Source organism: Trematomus bernacchii, unplaced genomic scaffold (genome assembly GCF_902827165.1).
Source record: "Trematomus bernacchii unplaced genomic scaffold, fTreBer1.1, whole genome shotgun sequence".
Lineage (NCBI taxonomy): Eukaryota > Metazoa > Chordata > Actinopteri > Perciformes > Nototheniidae > Trematomus > Trematomus bernacchii.
Window position 1 is genome coordinate 31048313 of NW_022987739.1, and position 18807 is coordinate 31067119.

Below are 18807 nucleotides of genomic sequence, written 5' to 3' on the forward strand. Positions count from 1 at the left end.
TCGGATTAGCCATCTTTTAGCTATTGTCTGCATATGCTAATTGTGAAAGTAGCCCAACCTACAGTATGCAAGTTAGCATCCGGCAGTTTCTATGTGCTGGGGACCCTACTATACATTTCTAACATCAAACGTTGGGGTACTCAACATTTCTGTGTTCAATATGCTGGCAGCGACAGAGCAGGACAGCTAACAAAGAATAAATACAATCTGATCTAGGGCTGCTCAATTAATCGTATTTTAATCGCAATTACGATTATGGCTTGCAACGATTACGAAAACAACGTAATCGCAATAAAACGATTACTTTTTTATTATTATTACTTTTTTTTTTATTGGTTTTTCAGTTGAATTATACTTAAAGTTCAGGGTAATAAACTGTTCAAAACATACTGTTCAAAAAATAAATTCTCCAATAGATTGATGTTTTCAAAGTAAATGGATAATCGTTTTTAATAATCGTGATATCAATTATTGACCCAAATAATCGAGATTATGATTTTTGCCATAATCTGATCCTTTTACAACAAACTAAATATGCTCTTTTTAGGTTTTTAGTAACACTGTAATCCTGCTACAACTGTAACTTGTATCCTGATTACTTTCTCCTGTTACCGTTAATCCATTACCTAAAGCTAGTTATTCCCATCATGCAGTCTGTTTATTCTACATGATGGCGGTCCAAAAGTCTGCTGTGAGGTAGCAGTGGGCGGCCTTTCTATACAATCTATCTCTGTGATGACATACTGGTGTTAAATTAAAGATTGTACAGATCATCATCACAAACACATCACACTCCGGGTGGCCCGTTCAGTGAAAACGGTGACGTCAAAACACAGGAAACGCCGTTACAAAAGTACTTTTTTTTATTAAAACATACATTACATAAATAAAAAAAAACATTGAATGGAAATCAGATGAAGATTTTACAGGTATGCTACAATCTTGTAGAAGAAACATGATGTCCATGTTGCTTTTGGCTAGGCAAGTGCACACAGAATTGTCAACAAAAAAATCAAGATACATAAATATGGAATTTAAAATGAAGCCCCTGTGTTTTAATAACAAAAAGCGTGTCTACTATTTCCTCTAAGTGCTGCATAATGGATGTCACACAGACGAGAGGTCATTTTAACAATGACCCGTCTCTGTACTTCTATAGCTAATAAATAAATATTTAGTGCATATTCCCATTTACCTCGGTGAAGAGCCAAATGAAAAACAAAATTTAAGTTAAAAGATGAACCAAAGTCAATTTGGCTCCTCTAGTTTAAGAAGACAACAGTCTATTCATGTCATTGATGGTCAGACAGGCCAGCTATCTGCATCCCTTTTTCTTTTTTCAATCGTCATAAACATATCAAACACATGTCATTTCCTCCTTAGTTCAAAATGACATTGTCGTGTAATTGCCTTCAATCAAGCAGTTCACTCTTTAGACTGAGAAGTGGAGAGAAATGAGTTTTTGGAGCAAAACTAATCTGATCTGTTGCTAAAAAACAGTGAATCATATTAAACTATGAACGGTGGTCTCAGGGTGATATAACCAGTGGTGGAAAGTAACTAAGTACATTTACTCAAGTACTGGTCTTAAGTACACTTTTGAGGTACTTTTACTATTCTTCTAATATACTACATTTTGGAAGCCAATATTGTACTTTTTACTTGTAGATTTTGACACACAATAATTAGGAAAAACTCTTCAAATAAGATGTTTTGGTATAGATTAAACCATCCAACATTACATTTAGGAAACTAGCACGAGTGTGTTAACACAAAATGAATCGGCAGCTTCTTAAATGTGAAGATGTACTGCTTTTGCTTTAAAGTATTTAAATATGTTATGAGTTTTTTCTGCAACATGTACTTTTCTTCTAAAACTTTAAGCACATCTTCCTTATCATACTTTTGCTTAAGTACCATTGTCGATGCAGTACTTTTACTTCAAATTGAGTATTTTTAGAGTAGTATCAAATACTTTTGCTTAAGTACCATTGTCACTACAGTACTTTTACTTCAAATTGAGTATTTTAGAGTAGTATTAAATACTTTTGCTTAAGTACCATTGTCGATGCAGTACTTTTACTTCAAATTGAGTATTTTAGAGTAGTATTAAATACTTTTGCTTAAGTACCATTGTTGATGCAGTACTTTTACTTCAAATTGAGTATTTTAGAGTAGTATTAAATACTTTTGCTTAAGTACCATTGTCGATGCAGTACTTTTACTTCAAATTGAGTATTTTAGAGTAGTATTAAATACTTTTGCTTGAGTACCATTGTCACTGCAGTACTTTTACTTCAAATTGAGTATTTTAGAGTAGTATTAAATACTTTTGCTTTAGTACCATTGTCACTGCAGTACTTTTACTTCAAATTGAGTATTTTAGAGTAGTATTAAATACTTTTGCTTAAGTACCATTGTCGATGCAGTACTTTTACTTCAAATTGAGTATTTTAGAGTAGTATTAAATACTTTTGCTTGAGTACCATTGTCACTGCAGTACTTTTACTTCAAATTGAGTATTTTTAGAGTAGTATTAAATACTTTTGCTTAAGTACCATTGTCACTACAGTACTTTTACTTCAAATTGAGTATTTTTAGAGTGGTATTAGTACCCCAGTAAAGACTCTGAATACTTTTTCCACCTCTGGATATATCCCCTGTTGTGATAGTTACTCCGATCAGAGACTAACCACTTCCTCGTTCACACGTACAGAACTCTTCAGGAAGACGTTTGTGATCAGTGCCGTGTGCAAACCTGTTGTTTTTATTCTGTTCTAATCCGCTAAGTACAAGCAGATGCTCCGTGTTTCTACCGGACATTTTCTCCAACATTGATAAATCCTTCCTCACTTTGCGCCTCGCCAGCAAACCGACTTCCCAAGTTTCTCCCTTGTGGTTTGTTTAGTTAGTCCATAAACACATCGGTGCTTAAGTCGTAATCTGAGCTGAAATGTATTGAAATGTCACAATACTTAATAATAAAAAAAAGAGTCCAGTGCTATTTTAGATGAATTTAAGAGCTGTGTGTCATATACTTTCTTTCGGGGACTGAACCATTTCCATGTCTTTTCTCATCGAGTGCTCCAAAGGCTATTTGGTGAAGTACAAAAACAACAAGACACTTTTTATCAACACTTATAAATCACTAACAGTGGTTCTTTGGCAAATGTTCAGTAGCATGTCCGCTCCTCTCGTCTTTTAACTCTCAATTACCTAATTTTATCGCCCCGAAATACGTCCCTTCTCCCTCGGGGTCCAGCACCCATGCGTTGGACACGGTCACGTACAAAGCGTCCCCCTCCTCCAGACGAACCCCTCTTCCTTGCTGGGCGCAGTACATGTTATAGCTGGTGATGTTCCAGCGCATGGTGCTGCCCGTCTTCATCAGAAGCGCTGACTTGCTGTTCTGTTTGATCTTCTCGTGGTACACGTACTGGATGAGCTGCCGGTTGCTGACGTCCACCTGGCTGCCGTCGTCCAGCTCCAGGTTGTAGTAGCGGAAGCAGGTTTTGGCGTAGATGTAGTAGAAACCCGCCTCCTCCACCAGCAGCTTGCCCTTCTGGTAGCCCATCTTGTTGCGGTATCCGTGCAGCTCGTCCCAGTCGATGGTGACGGCTTTGGGCTCGCCTTCTAGACGGAGAGAAGAGCAAACTTTGGTTAATCTTTTCATGTTTTTCAGGTGTTGGTCCATCACTTACATATTAGTGAGGCGAACTAAGGGGACATGTTAATGGACAAGCTTTTAAAGGTTTCCTATCATGCTATTTTTAGGCATATATTATGGGTCTCAGATATATACAAAAATATAAAAAACATGTCTATATCGCACGCAAATCTGGATCAGCTCCGTTGTTCCCCCGTTTTTAGAGATGTGGGTACGGAGGAAAAGAGAGAGGGTTTTATTTTCTGACACACCGCGGCGGCGACACATGTTGATGTAGAAAAGACATCGAACAGTGCATTTTGCATGATAGGTCCCCTTTAATAAGCGACATCCCCCCCTTTAAAGAGTCTTTTAATGTTTTTCACACTTATTCTTTTACATGCCCCCTGTATATGAACATTGCTAAACAAATTAAGATGTATTATTATTATTATTAATAAAATAAAGGGCTGTGTTACTAAGGTAAAATAACTAATACAAATGATGTGATGTTGCAATTGATGATACAGTGTGATTAAAGGGAATGATCATTATAATTGTGGTGTAATTATTTAAGAGGATCTGTTCCCAACAATACGTCTTTATTAAGTCTGTAGAATACGTTTTGTAGGCCGGGACTTCTCTGCAGCTCCACAATACTAATATAATTCAGATATTTATATACATACATACATACATATTCTAACTTTACTAAATATTGAGCTTACTGCAATTTGGATATTGCATTCATTCACATTACAATTTCGATAACATTTGAATGAACTGTGCAGCCCTAATGAAGCTCAGCACAAGTTCAACCAGGACGACCGTCTCTTCTCATTCATTTACTATTCCTACGTTACTACTCTCTCTCCTCTCAGTAAGTGATCGGGGGCGTCACTGCCCAGCTTAACCAATCACTTCTCTCTATTCTCACAAGCCTATCATAGCGCGGAAATACGACTGCATGATAAAAATACAACACTATAAAACACAATCCATAACAAACAAGCTAGATTAAGAAGGTTGGCTTAGATATTTCAAATTACACAGCCTAAATATTACTGTATTGATCACTTCTGTAGGAGTAGAGTTGGCATTTTACACAACTGATGAAATCTCTATTGGTATCTGTGTAACCTTTTAGTACACTAATATTGACACTAGTTTAGTCATTTTTAAGATGAAACCCAGCTCTATATCACAAGCTTCCTAAATATAAAGGTTGAAGGGGTTAAATGGTCTATTAAACTGTTACTATAATAATACAATAAAGTACATACATGGAAAAATGTGTTTGTAATAATGCAGTTTAGAGTTGGAAGTATCACACATTCTAACTAGCGGACATTATATGGTCCTTTAGTGGAACATTTTGGGCTTTTTTGTCATTGTTAAGTTAGATATTTTAACTTTATACCATATTATTACTTTAAAATCTACTTTTAAACAAGTAATATGTCAGCAAAATATAGATATCTAGAAGCTTCAACTGGCAGTGAATAGTTGTAAATAACTACCCTCTGCACAACTAATGTGTGAGATGCAGTCGTTTTCATTCAGAGAGGCGTGACTCCAAAGCTGACCCAAACAGAAAAGGCTCATTGTGATTGACAGGTAAGTGTTTCTAGTGCATTCATTACAGGATGTTAATTGGACTCACTCTTGGAGAACTCCTGTGCTTTGATTGGTAGATGCGCTGATGGCAGACTCTCTTTTGGATGTTTGCAGCGTCCTTTTTTCCTCGTGTCTCTCAGAGCGTCCAGCACCGGCTCCGTCTGCACTTCCTGCAGAAAACATAGAAAGAAAACTAATTTAACAAACACTGATCGACACATGGAGGCCAACAAACATCACTAGTGTCTTTGTGTGACACACACACACACACACACACACACACACACACACACACACACACACACACACACACACACACACACACACACACACACACACACACACACACACACACACACACACACACACACACACACACACACACACACACACACACCCCACACACACACACACACACACACACACACACACACACACACACACACACACACACACACACACACACACACACACACACCACACACACACACACACACACACACACACACACACACACACACACACACACACACACACACACACACACACACACACACACACACACACACACACACACACACACACACACACACACACACACACACACACACACACACACACACACACACACTTTTTCTCGGAGCAACGATATGGTTTGTGAAATGTTTCACCACAGCTCTGTTTGGCTGTCTCTCTTAAAGGTCACCTATTATGCAAAATCCTCTTCTTCATGTCTTTTCTACATCAACATGTGTCCCCTCTTCTTCATGTCTCTTCTACATCAACATGTGTCCCCTCTTCTTCATGTTTTTTCTACATCAACATGTGTCCCCTCTTCTTCATGTCTCTTCTACATCAACATGTGTCCCCTCTTCTCCATGTCTCTTCTACATCAACATGTGTCCCCTCTTCTCCATGTCTCTTCTACATCAACATGTGTCCCCTCTTCTTCATGTCTCCTCTACATCAACATGTGTCCCCTCTTCTTCACGTCTCTTCTACATCAACATGTGTCCCCTCTTCTTCATGTCTCTTCTACATCAACATGTGTCCCCTTTTCTTCATGTCTCTTCTACATCAACATGTGTCCCCTCTTCTTCATGTCTCTTCTACATCAACATGTGTCCCCTCTTCTTCATGTCTCTTCTACATCAACATGTGTCCCCTCTTCTTCCCGTCTCTTCTACATCAACATGTGTCCCCTCTTCTTCATGTCTCTTCTTCATCAACATGTGTCCCCTCTTCTTCATGTCTCTTCTACATCAACATGTGTCCCCTCTTCTTCATGTCTCTTCTACATCAACATGTGTCCCCTCTTCTTCATGTCTCTTCTACATCAACATGTGTCCCCTCTTCTTCATGTCTCTTCTACATCAACATGTGTCCCCTCTTCTTCATGTCTCTTCTACATCAACATGTGTCCCCTCTTCTTCATGTCTCTTCTACATCAACATGTGTCCCCTCTTCTTCATGTCTCTTCTACATCAACATGTGTCCCCTCTTCTTCATGTCTCTTCTACATCAACATGTGTCCCCTCTTCTTCATGTCTCTTCTACATCAACATGTGTCCCCTCTTCTTCATGTCTCTTCTACATCAACATGTGTCCCCTCTTCTTCATGTCTCTTCTACATCAACATGTGTCCCCTCTTCTTCATGTCTCTTCTACATCAACATGTGTCCCCTCTGTGGAAAGAGACTCTGAAAGTTTCAGGAACAAAGATTCTCTCTCTTTTTGTCCTGATCCATTTCTATAAAAACCTGTCTGAAAATGAGCTGATCAGATTTTGGCCACTTTATGATGTCATAACGATGTGTTGGCTTGTGTAACCATTAGCCAATCAGCAACCAAGGACCTTTAATGCAGGTCAGAGTTGTATTCGTCCTCTTTGGCTCCCTGCTCTCTTCTTATTCCAGCCGTGGTTGTTCTCGGCCTCCTGGTGAGTGTAACCTTTCAGACAGATTGCACTTCTCACGAATGTGGCACAAAAAACAGTATCTGGATTGCGTTCAGCCGCCACGCAGTGTCTGAGCCGGGCTGTCATCCTCAGGCAAGACGGAGCATATACACTCGGGGGGGAAAACATGGTTTCCAAGCATGTAAACAGTTCCTGCACCAAGAGATTAAAATACCAGCCGCCTCTATCTACCATCGAACCCTCACACAACACATCTAAGTTTGGCTTTCACACAACAATGAAGAGATAAGTACATCTTCATTCAAGTGTGCATGTTTCTGCAACATATACAAATTAATGTGGTTCATTGCAGTTAAGCGAAATCATTATTTACACCCCACTGATGAAGCTTTTATTATATCCTGAAGGTGTTTTTACTTGTTTTATGGTTTCTCTGTAATTAACTATGATCTCCTTGAACTGTCATGTCACCCTAACTCTGAGCCAACACTTACAACACACAGACAGGGAAACTGAAAGTGTTGATTATGATGGAGACATACCATCTTAAAGAAAACACACACAGCGCCTCGGAGCACAAACACTTCTGAATTAGCACGGTTTTGCAATAGTGCACCTGCGCTGTGCTAATATTACCGTGAAGTATTTATACACAAACCTCAAAAGAATCCAGACACATTTGCACGTCTCTCAGACTAAGATTAGCACTCTCCTTTCTTTCAACAAACAATTTCCTGCACAAACATGTGTATAGCGCAGTGTCTTGGAATGAGACGAGAGTAAACACGGCTCTGCCAACAGAGTGATTAAGAAGGCGCTCCCAATTGACCCGACATTGTGGGATCTATCTTGATTTGTGGCGAAACCACGCCATACCTGTTTAACCAGCGAGAAGAGATTATTTAGACGAAGGAGCTGCAGCTTGGCAGCGCTCTGATCTGCAGTGTGATCTAGAATTAAAGAGCGGCACGGTGAAAACCACCGAGCTGCACGGAGAGAAATGACTGCCGTGAAGAAGCGGCGTGAATGCAGACAGGGTGTTATTCTACTGAAGAAGTTTGATTGGCTGCTTCCTCAACGCAGACATTTTGTTCAAACATCAAAGCGTTTTGCTCAATTAGGAATCAATGGCTATTATTCTTCCATTACTACTTTGGAACGACCTAGGCAAGGCAAGGCAAGGCAAGGCAAGGCAAGGCAAGTTTATTTATATAGCACCTTTCAACACAAGGCAATTCAAAGTGCTTTACAAAAATGGAAGACATTAAGACCTACCTATATCAGGGCTGTGAGATCTTTTAAAAACTCACTTTTTTAGAATTGCTTTTATGCGTCGTATTTGACTTTTTATTTAGTCTTATTCTATGTATTTATATGTGTTACTAATGTTCTTATGTTTAGACGCTATTTCATTCACTTGCTCTCTGTGGGTTAGGGTTAGTATGTGAAAGCACTCTGTAAGGTGCAAAACAAAGTGTATTTGTATTATTATTATTACTTTCATAATTCCAGTGAATCATAAAGACTTCACTATAGAAGTCTTCCTCTTTTGAGTTGATCCTCAGACCATGCGAGTGCTGCTTCAATCCCACCTCGACACAGCCACACACATTGCAGTTTGTCAGCGTACAGAATTCTCCAGGTTTTGCCCTCTCTAGTTTCCCATGCTGGAATACCACAGTGCACGCAGGCCTGTGATCTGCACTCAGATCAGTCAACATTTCCATTGTGCTGATGAGCGCTCCTCTAAAACAAAAGCTCCTCTCACACACAACGCTCAGGCCACCGGAGCAGATCTGTGTTCAGATCTCCTTCTTGTGATACAGATCCGAGTGTGTGATTCATGATGTTCTCACACACTGACCACAGATCAGGTCCTGTCTCATATCAAAGAGCTGACAGCTGTCCACGGAGGACGGCTCGCTCACAAATCCCCTGATCTGTGAGCGGAGGAGAGACGTTAAAACAACACCTTACATGTCACCCTGACACCTCATAAAGCTGCGGCCGAGGGGCTAAAGACACAATGAGACACAATGAGAGCCTCAGTCCAACGCAGGCTGGGTGGTTTGTGCAAGAAGTCCACCAGGGGATACCCGGGGCAAACACAAACACATCGTTTCAAAGGAAATTGAAGCGTTATGGGAAACCAAACACTAGTGAAGCAAAGCAGTCCTTTTATTCCGTGTTGTTTTACTTCCTGGTTCCTACGGTGTTGCCAAGAACTTTGCCAAAGAAAGACTTGGTGGGGACTTCCAAAAAAGGGATAAGAAAGAAAAATACATGACATCAACAATTAAGATTTTATATTTTATAACTCCCTCATGCTACTGCGATCTTTTGGAGAAGTTCTCTGCGACCGCTGACGCCAGAGAGTGACTCATTAATAGTTGATGCAGTAAACTACTCTGCGCTCAGTGACAGGAAGAGAGCAGCTCGTTTAGGAAAAAGCTTCTTGACCCCATATCAAAATATCAAAGGTGTTTTTGCTGCTGCGGTCTGTGTGACCAGCTGCGGGTTGGTGCTCTGCAGGAGCTGTGGTGTGGAATGAAAACACAACCATGGGAAAATCTGGATTTCTGTCAGAGCAATGTTGCAGATGATAGTCCGTTTTGTTTTGCTACTTTAAGGCGAGGAACCGGGTGAATATTGTTTGAGTTATTAAGCTACTTCTACTTAAGCCTCCTTAACAAGTGGAGAGAAATCATGCAAAACACACATAAGGGTGTCGCATATTTCATCATTAAAACTTATCTTAATAGCATGCCAACATTTCTTTTTTTATGGCTGTTGACAGTACTTTCCCCAGTAATAAAAACAGATATCTCAAACCTCACTGTACAAACGTTGACTCTAATATGTCAAGGAACTGAAGCAATGTTCTCAAAAAGCCTGCAAACTTGCACATGTTTAATAAGATTGTTCCTTATTTGCATATTCAGACAAACAAATAAGAAGTAAACTGTATCAATGCGAGTGATCAACAAGGGAATTTTTATATAATGGTTGCATATTGCACCACGTTCAGGGGTGTTTTTCTTTTTAAACATAACTCTCTTTGTGCAGACACTGTACTTCCTCCTTAACAGTGAGCGACAGCAGGAAATACCTGCTATGCTTCAAAAGAGTCTGAAATCTCGCAACTGTTGGCCCTCGGAGATATTATTTTTGGCTTCGCAGCTCTGTTACACCACAGCTTCCTTTTGGCCACAAGCCAAACACAATCAGTCCATCAATGAAAGTCTGTTTTCAGTGAGATCTGAGTGCCGATGATTGATAGATCAATTTACAGAGAAGAAGTGTTGAGGCGTAAATTCAGCTTCAGGGGTTATCAGGCAGGAATAAAACCTGTTCAAATGCAATCTGTGTGTGAGAGGACGGTGTGTGTGTGTGTGTGTGTGTGTGTGTGTGTGTGTGTGTGTGTGTGTGTGTGTGTGTGTGGGGGGGGGGGGGGGGGGGGTTAACCAGGGGTCAAACTCACCTGTATGGGTCGGTGAGGAGCCGTGGACAAATCTACCTGCAGACAGAAACACAGAAACACAGGTTAGAGGGGTCAGTGTACACAGAAATGCAAACTTATGCAATTCCTAACAAGCTCAATTTGTCATGAGGATGTTTCCCTGACAGGTGTGGGCGGGAGGAATATTTCTGTAAACCTTACAGGAAGACAAGTTGTGGGAGTGCGAGGTGAAGTTATTTTCCACATGTCACTCTGCGATGCACCGCAGCAGGAGAAACTCAACGCGATTTGGGGCATTTGGTTCTTATTTCCAGGGCTGTCATGTCAGAGTAATTTAAGAAACGGATTACACGCAAAAACACCAACACAGCCCTCCCGATGGATAATTAAAAAAAAGCTCCCGTCAGCACATTCTTATGCGGACACGGCGCTGAGCATCTCCAGGAAGTTGTACAGGTGTTGGGGGATGAAGATGGTACAGTGCCAAACTCCAGTACACACACACACACCACACACACACACTGACTCATGCTAAAAGTGCTACCATATGACTTTGATTTCAGTAAAAAAAAAGCTGCGTGGTTATCCAAGAGTCAGTTCTTACTCTGACCAACCAAAGACGGATCCCACTCATCTCCTCTTGCACTAATCTTATTGTTTTTTAAAATGTGTTTTAGTTCTTAAATATATTTATGTTGCATTGTTGGAGGAGCCTGGGACTTTTCATTGTCATAACTACACTGTAGCTACTGTTCATATGACAATAAAGCCTTTCAATAACATAACCAGATAAATCCATGCAAGTGTTAAAACACAAATACAATTACAGCCGGATAATTAAACAACGTGTTTTTCTCTCGTCCTCTTTTAAAATTTGATTTCCCTCTGGCTCACACCCGGTGCATATCTATCTACTACCACACACATGTGTTTATGCCAAAGAAATGTAAAACACAAACACAGATAGAGAGATGCTCCCCAGGTGAACTCTGCATCCTGGCTTGTTGAAACACGACAATTATTCAACTCCAAAACCGCCAACAAGTTTAAAAAAACAATCACGGCTGAACCTAAATGTTATTTTACAAGATCTCAGACACGCAGCCCTGCAAGAGGCATGACATGACACAAAGCAAGACGTTTTCTGACAGTATCTTTCACTGCTTGATGAAACCCAGACTCCTCCAGAACAGCTTTGCTTACGCTCAGAGGTTTACAATTTATGACACATATAAATTACAGATATAAGCCATGTAAACATGCACAAGAGAAACTGCAGCACTCAAGTGATCTGTATTTGGCAAGGCATCTTTGCACAACAGACGGAGATGCTATCACCACGCAGCAGCTAGGAAATATCTCTGTGAAATAACTAATGCGTGGAAAATGTAAAGAGTGTCTTTTAGAGATGTTATCTGGAAGTCTGGGTGTTTTTACAGCAGAGTTTAACTGCCTGCTGCCTTCAAAGAGACACCAAGAGCGCAGGAAATCTTGGCGCACAAAACTGCAGAACTGGCTCGATGTGGAGGCTTTTTTTTTTTCTCCACTTGTCTACACATACTTCCAGAGGAGGGAAGTAACTAAGTACTCAAGTACTGTACTTAAGGACAATTTGAGAGACTTGTACTTTACTTGAGTATCTCCATTTTATGCTACTTTGGACTTTCACTACATGTATTTAATACCTTTAGTTACTTCACAGATGTGGATGAATGATGTGAAATCTAATCAAGTGTTAAATCAGACTTTAGTTCCACCTGGAGTAAATCCACAAGCTACCCTGCAGTATACAAAGTCATTCAAACTAGCTGCACCTTTACCAGCTTTGAGAACACTTTCATGATCAATCATTATAAAACATATCATATATATTATTCTGAAATGGACCAATCTGCACAATGACTACTTTTACTGTCGGTACTTTCACTATATTTTGATGATAATACTTTTCTACTTTTACTTGAGGAACATTTTGAATGCAGGACTTTTACTGTAACAGAGTATTCCTACACTCTGGTACTTCTACTTTTACTCAAGTACAAGATCTGAGTACTTCGACTTTTACTCAAGTACAAGATCTGAGTAATTCAACTTTTACTCAAGTACAAGATCTGAGTACTTCGACTTTTACTCAAGTACAAGATCTGAGTACTTCTACTTTTACTCAAGTAAGTACTTCTCCACCTCTGCATACTTCTAAGAGCTCACACCGCCTACTTTACACAGAGCAGGAAAACTTATCTGTCACTTTATGGCGTTATAAAGTTGCGCAAAAGTGTCTCCGACAGAGAAGTGTTGACAGTGTGTGCAGATAAATATTTACGCGTCAAACCAAAGTGTGTGTGTGTGAGCTGAAAGTGTTGTGGAAATGAACCTCCCGAGCACACACAGAGTCATGTTGAGCCTACCTCCTGCAGATATCCCGTCAGGTGTAATAGGATCGCCACGCTGGAGGCCACTTGAAGCAATCCCATAACAGCCAGGGTCCCGAAGAGCAGCGGCCGGTAAGTGGGCTCGGATCCCGGGTGGAAGCGGTGCTGCCCGGCCTCCATGTCGCTCCGCAGGTAGCCTCCTCGGTACTCGCTGTGCGTAGCTGCCATGATCCCAGACTCAATGCGAGGAAAAGAGAGAGAGAGCAGGGAGTATAACGAGCGGTGGGTGGGCTGAGAGCGCGTTTCTCTGCAGCCAATCAGAGGCAGGCTCGCGGATCAGACTGGACCGGTTTCGGATGAACGCATGCACAGGTGGAGAGAACCTTTATGGCTACACGCGGGGCAAAACGGGCAGAACAGAACAGAAACTCACTGACACGTGATCCACCCCTTTGTGCGCGTCCACCCCCCCCCCCCCCCCCCCGTGCGCGTCCACACACCCCCGGTGACACACTTCTGCACAGACTGGAATGCAAAATAACTGATGAGCCAAAAATGTACTTACCAATCGGTCACCATTTTACATGAGCCAAAATTAACTCAATACCAATCAGTTTACAGACTGTAGAGAGAAAACACAATGGGATTGAGGTCCAAATGATCATATATTAGAATTAGTACTCTAACTCTAACTCTAATTAACTCATGTTAGTGTTGGGTTAATGACAAAACTCAGACACGTGACCCACCTCTTCTGCCCGTACACACCCCCGCAGACACACTGCTTCACACACTGGAATGCAAAATAACTGATGTGCAAGAAATTAACTTTCGTTTCATTTCATTTATTCACAAGTTAAATGAAAATACAGATACAATCATGAGACGCGGTGGAGACATATGGAATAGGACACCCCAATAAGCGATAGGAAGCTTGAGAACAGGGGCATCAATTCAATCAAATAATTCACCAATCTTTATTGATGTGATGCCAAAATATGACACACGGGGTTGTTTGACAGCAGCCTGAGATTAAACACATTCCTCTCGGCGGTTTGTAAAGAGTTATCCATGCATGATGTCAACATCCTATCAAAATGTTTTCTAAACTGGAACTTGCTTAAAAGTCCCTGGCAGGCGTTCAGCTTTGCACTCCTTCCCTCATTCCTTTGGAGATAGATTACATCTTTAAAGCATATGTGTTGGTTTTAAGACTCCTGGAAGATCATCTAATACCTCACACTGCTGGTAGCTGCTATGATGAAAGTCATTTAAAGTCACGCATGTTTACTTGTTGAACATTTATCAGCCCTTTTCATGTCTCAATACGCTGTGCTGACCTTAAATGTAGGTCCACGCCTTTACTCCACACCGAATTTAGGTATTTTAAGTTAAATGTGTGCCACTCAATCTTATCATCTAACTCTTAGCAAGAAAGACAGTAAGCCTATTTCCCAAAATGTTGAAGTAATCCTTCAATATCTCCCACATCCTTTAAAGGAGTAATGTGTAATGCACCATGGAAATAGGGGGCAGCATTTCATCTCTACTACTGGGTTCATACAATTTAAAAAAAAGCAGCCAACTGTATCTAACAGCAGAGCAAGAATACGCAAAACTCAGCAAACTCCCGAAACTTGGATAGTCTGATAGTCAATAAGAAAGCTATCTTATAATCTTCCCTTCTTGCGTCTAATGGACATTTAAGTTGACCCTCAGTGTGTTTACTGTGACACTTATAGAGGCTGTATAGGCCTACGCTCTGTGCAAGTTTTAATAGTATTGGACTTAATCTAATGTGGCAGGAAAGAGAAAACAACCCGTACATAACTTTACAATTTCTCCACAAGAAATGAAATGCAGAAGTAGAGCGAGCTGCAGTCTCCTCGAGAAGGACCTTCAGACAAATAATAAATAAAACACTGATACAACTTGTGCTTTGTGTGATCATTATTCAGGTTCATGCTTACCATGAAATATCCCTTCCTGATATCTTCTAATGTAAGGAATGGAGGACAAAGTTCAAAGTGTTTGTTCTGTCAAAAAAATCTATTCAAAACTTGACCTAAGTTAAAATATGGCTTCAGTAGTCTGCACTACAAAGAGATAATTGTCTGCTTCAAAACTTCTGATCACTGATTTGGTGGCATGTCATAAAATTGGCTTTGTACTGTTTTTATAAATGTAAATAAAGTCATTGGGAAAACCAAAGAAGTCTGTACAAAAATGTAATATACGTATCTACATGATGGGATTTGGATGGGACAAAAACTGTGAAAATGAAGTTAAAATCTAGCTGTAACTCTTTTTAAGTTTTCTCCTCTTTTACACACCTGACAGGGCCATTCAATGTATGAATGTGTATGTAATTCATACATTGAAACCGTCCTACTCGACAGTCTTTGCACATCAGTGATGCTCTAAAAAGCGGAAATCACCTTTTACAAGATGTAAGCCAATCTTAAGGATTCTGATAACACACATTGGACTTGTTCTCTTGCATAAACTTCCTAAAACTCCATGAAATAGCTTTGGTTTTATTCCAAAACAACAGATGCTATAACTTAATTTGTGGTTGTCTTTTTGTGTATGAGACACTGAACACAGATGACAACAAACCTGGATTTCCACTATTACAGCAATCTCAGAAACGCAAAGCCTTAAAACACAGCCGTCATTGTGAGTCAGTTCCGTGTGTGTGTGTGTGTGTGTGTGTGTGTGTGTGTGTGTGTGTGTGTGTGTGTGTGTGTGTGTGTGTGTGTGTGTGTGTGTGTGTGTGTGTGTGTGTGTGTGTGTGTGTGTGTGTGTCTGACCACCAAACAGGCCTTCCTACGTGAACACAATGATGTCACTTCCTCTCACGTTGAGTTATCCTCTCCTGCGTTGAAACTGCGTGTTACCACAGTGTTAGGATGGCGTTAGTTCAAATGAGAGCATTGTTTTCATGAGGTTACACCTTTACATTGCGTTATTCAGTATCAACGGACATTACCCACAGTGTGAACAATGCACAGAGACTTTCTTCTGTCACGATGACAGTCTGAGTTGTAACGATGATCCTGATGCATGTTTGTTTGATGACGTGAATTAATCAGTCGTTATGTCTCATCTGTTCACCTGGAAATAATAGTTTTTTCTTCCTCCTTGAATAATTATCTTTACTTGTTTGCACCCACAGGTCTTTTCTTGCTTTAAGGCAACACTTCAACCCTTTGGAAAATACCCTTTTCTTGCCAGGAGTTAAATGAGAAGACAGTTACCTCACTAATGTCTGACACTAATGCCTCAGTTCCCCTGCCTGGTTCGGTTTAACTCAACTCCACTAGACTCAACACGACTTCATTCTGTTACCAGGTTCCTTTTTTCTATTTAGTTTTATTATTACAGATAGCTGTTGCTTCAACTATTCCTAAATCCTTCTGAAAATCCTCCCATCGTCAACATATCTGTGTGAGAGGGAACCAAAACCCAGATCAGTAAAGTAAAGTAAATGGTAGATTGACCAACATTTGCACAGCTCTTTTCCTGTCAATACGACCCATCAAAGCGCTTTTACATACAAGTAAGAAGGTTTTAACATTCACGCTTCTATTGGCTAGCGCTCCAACACATTGTACGTGATAAGTTAAGGGGCGGGACATCTCTAAGCGGTTGACCAATCACAACAGAACCGGCCAGCTAACCAATCAGAGCAGACTGGAAAATAAAGAGCTTTTTGAACATTAAGCATGGAGACATGTCACAGTAGAGACACTACATACTGATATACACCTGAACATCAGCAGGAGAGGACTCTTTAAAGTAGAGACACTACATACTGATATACACCTGAACATCAGCAGGAGAGGACTCTTTAAAGTAGAGACACTACATACTGATATACACCTGAACATCAGCAGGAGAGGACTCTTTAAAGTAGAGACACTACATACTGATATACACCTGAACATCAGCAGGAGAGGACTCTTTAAAGTAGAGACACTACATACAGATATACACCTGAACATCAGCAGGAGAGAACTCTTTAAAGTAGAGACACTACATACTGATATACACCTGAACATCAGCAGGAGAGGACTCTTTAAAGTAGAGACACTACATACTGATATACACCTGAACATCAGCAGGAGAGGACTCTTTAAAGTAGAGACACTACATACTGATATACACCTGCACATCAGCAGGAGAGGACTCTTTAAAGTAGAGACACTACATACTGATATACACCTGAACATCAGCAGGAGAGGACTCTTTAAAGTAGAGACACTACATACTGATATACACCTGAACATCAGCAGGAGAGGACTCTTTAAAGTAGAGACACTACATACTGATATACACCTGAACATCAGCAGGAGAGGACTCTTTAAAGTAGAGACACTACATACTGATATACACCTGAACATCAGCAGGAGAGGACTCTTTAAAGTAGAGACACTACATACTGATATACACCTGCACATCAGCAGGAGAGGACTCTTTAAAGTAGAGACACTACATACTGATATACACCTGAACATCAGCAGGAGAGGACTCTTTAAAGTAGAGACACTACATACTGATATACACCTGAACATCAGCAGGAGAGGACTCTTTAAAGTAGAGACACTACATACTGATATACACCTGAACATCAGCAGGAGAGGACTCTTTAAAGTAGAGACACTACATACTGATATACACCTGAACATCAGCAGGAGAGGACTCTTTAAAGTAGAGACACTACATACTGATATACACCTGAACATCAGCAGGAGAGGACTCTTTAAAGTAGAGACACTACATACTGATATACACCTGCACATCAGCAGGAGAGGACTCTTTAAAGTAGAGACACTACATACTGATATACACCTGAACATCAGCAGGAGAGGACTCTTTAAAGTAGAGACACTACATACTGATATACACCTGAACATCAGCAGGAGAGGACTCTTTAAAGTAGAGACACTACATACTGATATACACCTGAACATCAGCAGGAGAGGACTCTTTAAACTAGAGACACTACATACTGATATACACCTGAACATCAGCAGGAGAGGACTCTTTAAAGTAGAGACACTACATACTGATATACACCTGAACATCAGCAGGAGAGAACTCTTTAAAGTAGAGACACTACATACTGATATACACCTGAACATCAGCAGGAGAGGACTCTTAAAGTAGAGACACTACATACTGATATACACCTGAACATCAGCAGGAGAGGACTCTTTAAAGTAGAGACACTACATACTGATATACACCTGCACATCAGCAGGAGAGGACTCTTTAAAGTAGAGACACTACATACTGATATACACCTGAACATCAGCAGGAGAGGACTCTTTAAAGTAGAGACACTACATACTGATATACACCTGAACATCAGCAGGAGAGGACTCTTTAAAAGTAGAGACACTACATACTGATATACACCTGAACATCAGCAGGAGAGGACTCTTTAAAGTAGAGACACTACATACTGATATACACCCTGAACATCAGCAGGAGAGGACTCTTTAAAGTAGAGACACTACATACTGATATACACCTGCACATCAGCAGGAGAGGACTCTTAAAGTAGAGACACTACATACTGATATACACCTGAACATCAGCAGGAGAGGACTCTTTAAAGTAGAGACACTACATACTGATATACACCTGAACATCAGCAGGAGAGGACTCTTTAAAGTAGAGACACTACATACTGATATACACCTGAACATCAGCAGGAGAGGACTCTTTAAAGTAGAGACACTACATACTGATATACACCTGAACATCAGCAGGAGAGGACTCTTTA

At 40.4% G+C, this 18807-nt stretch overlaps 1 protein-coding gene across 2 annotated transcripts; it reads right to left on the minus strand.

Annotated features, from left to right (window-relative positions):
* Positions 1–845: 845 nt before the first annotated feature.
* Positions 846–13415, minus strand: tnfsf11 (TNF superfamily member 11). 2 transcript variants are annotated; one of them, XM_034147746.1, is made up of 4 exons: positions 13050–13415; positions 10663–10698; positions 5310–5433; positions 846–3630 (listed from the first exon to the last, which is right to left on the minus strand). In XM_034147746.1, the coding sequence occupies exons 1-4, from the start codon at positions 13239–13241 to the stop codon at positions 3209–3211; spliced, it is 774 nt and encodes a 257-aa protein (XP_034003637.1). In that variant the 5' UTR covers positions 13242–13415; the 3' UTR covers positions 846–3208. The 2 variants fall into 2 exon arrangements, with proteins under 2 accessions (XP_034003637.1, XP_034003636.1); XM_034147745.1 differs by having other exon boundaries at positions 846–3633; positions 13050–13413.
* Between the last annotated feature and the right edge of the window lie 5392 nt (positions 13416–18807).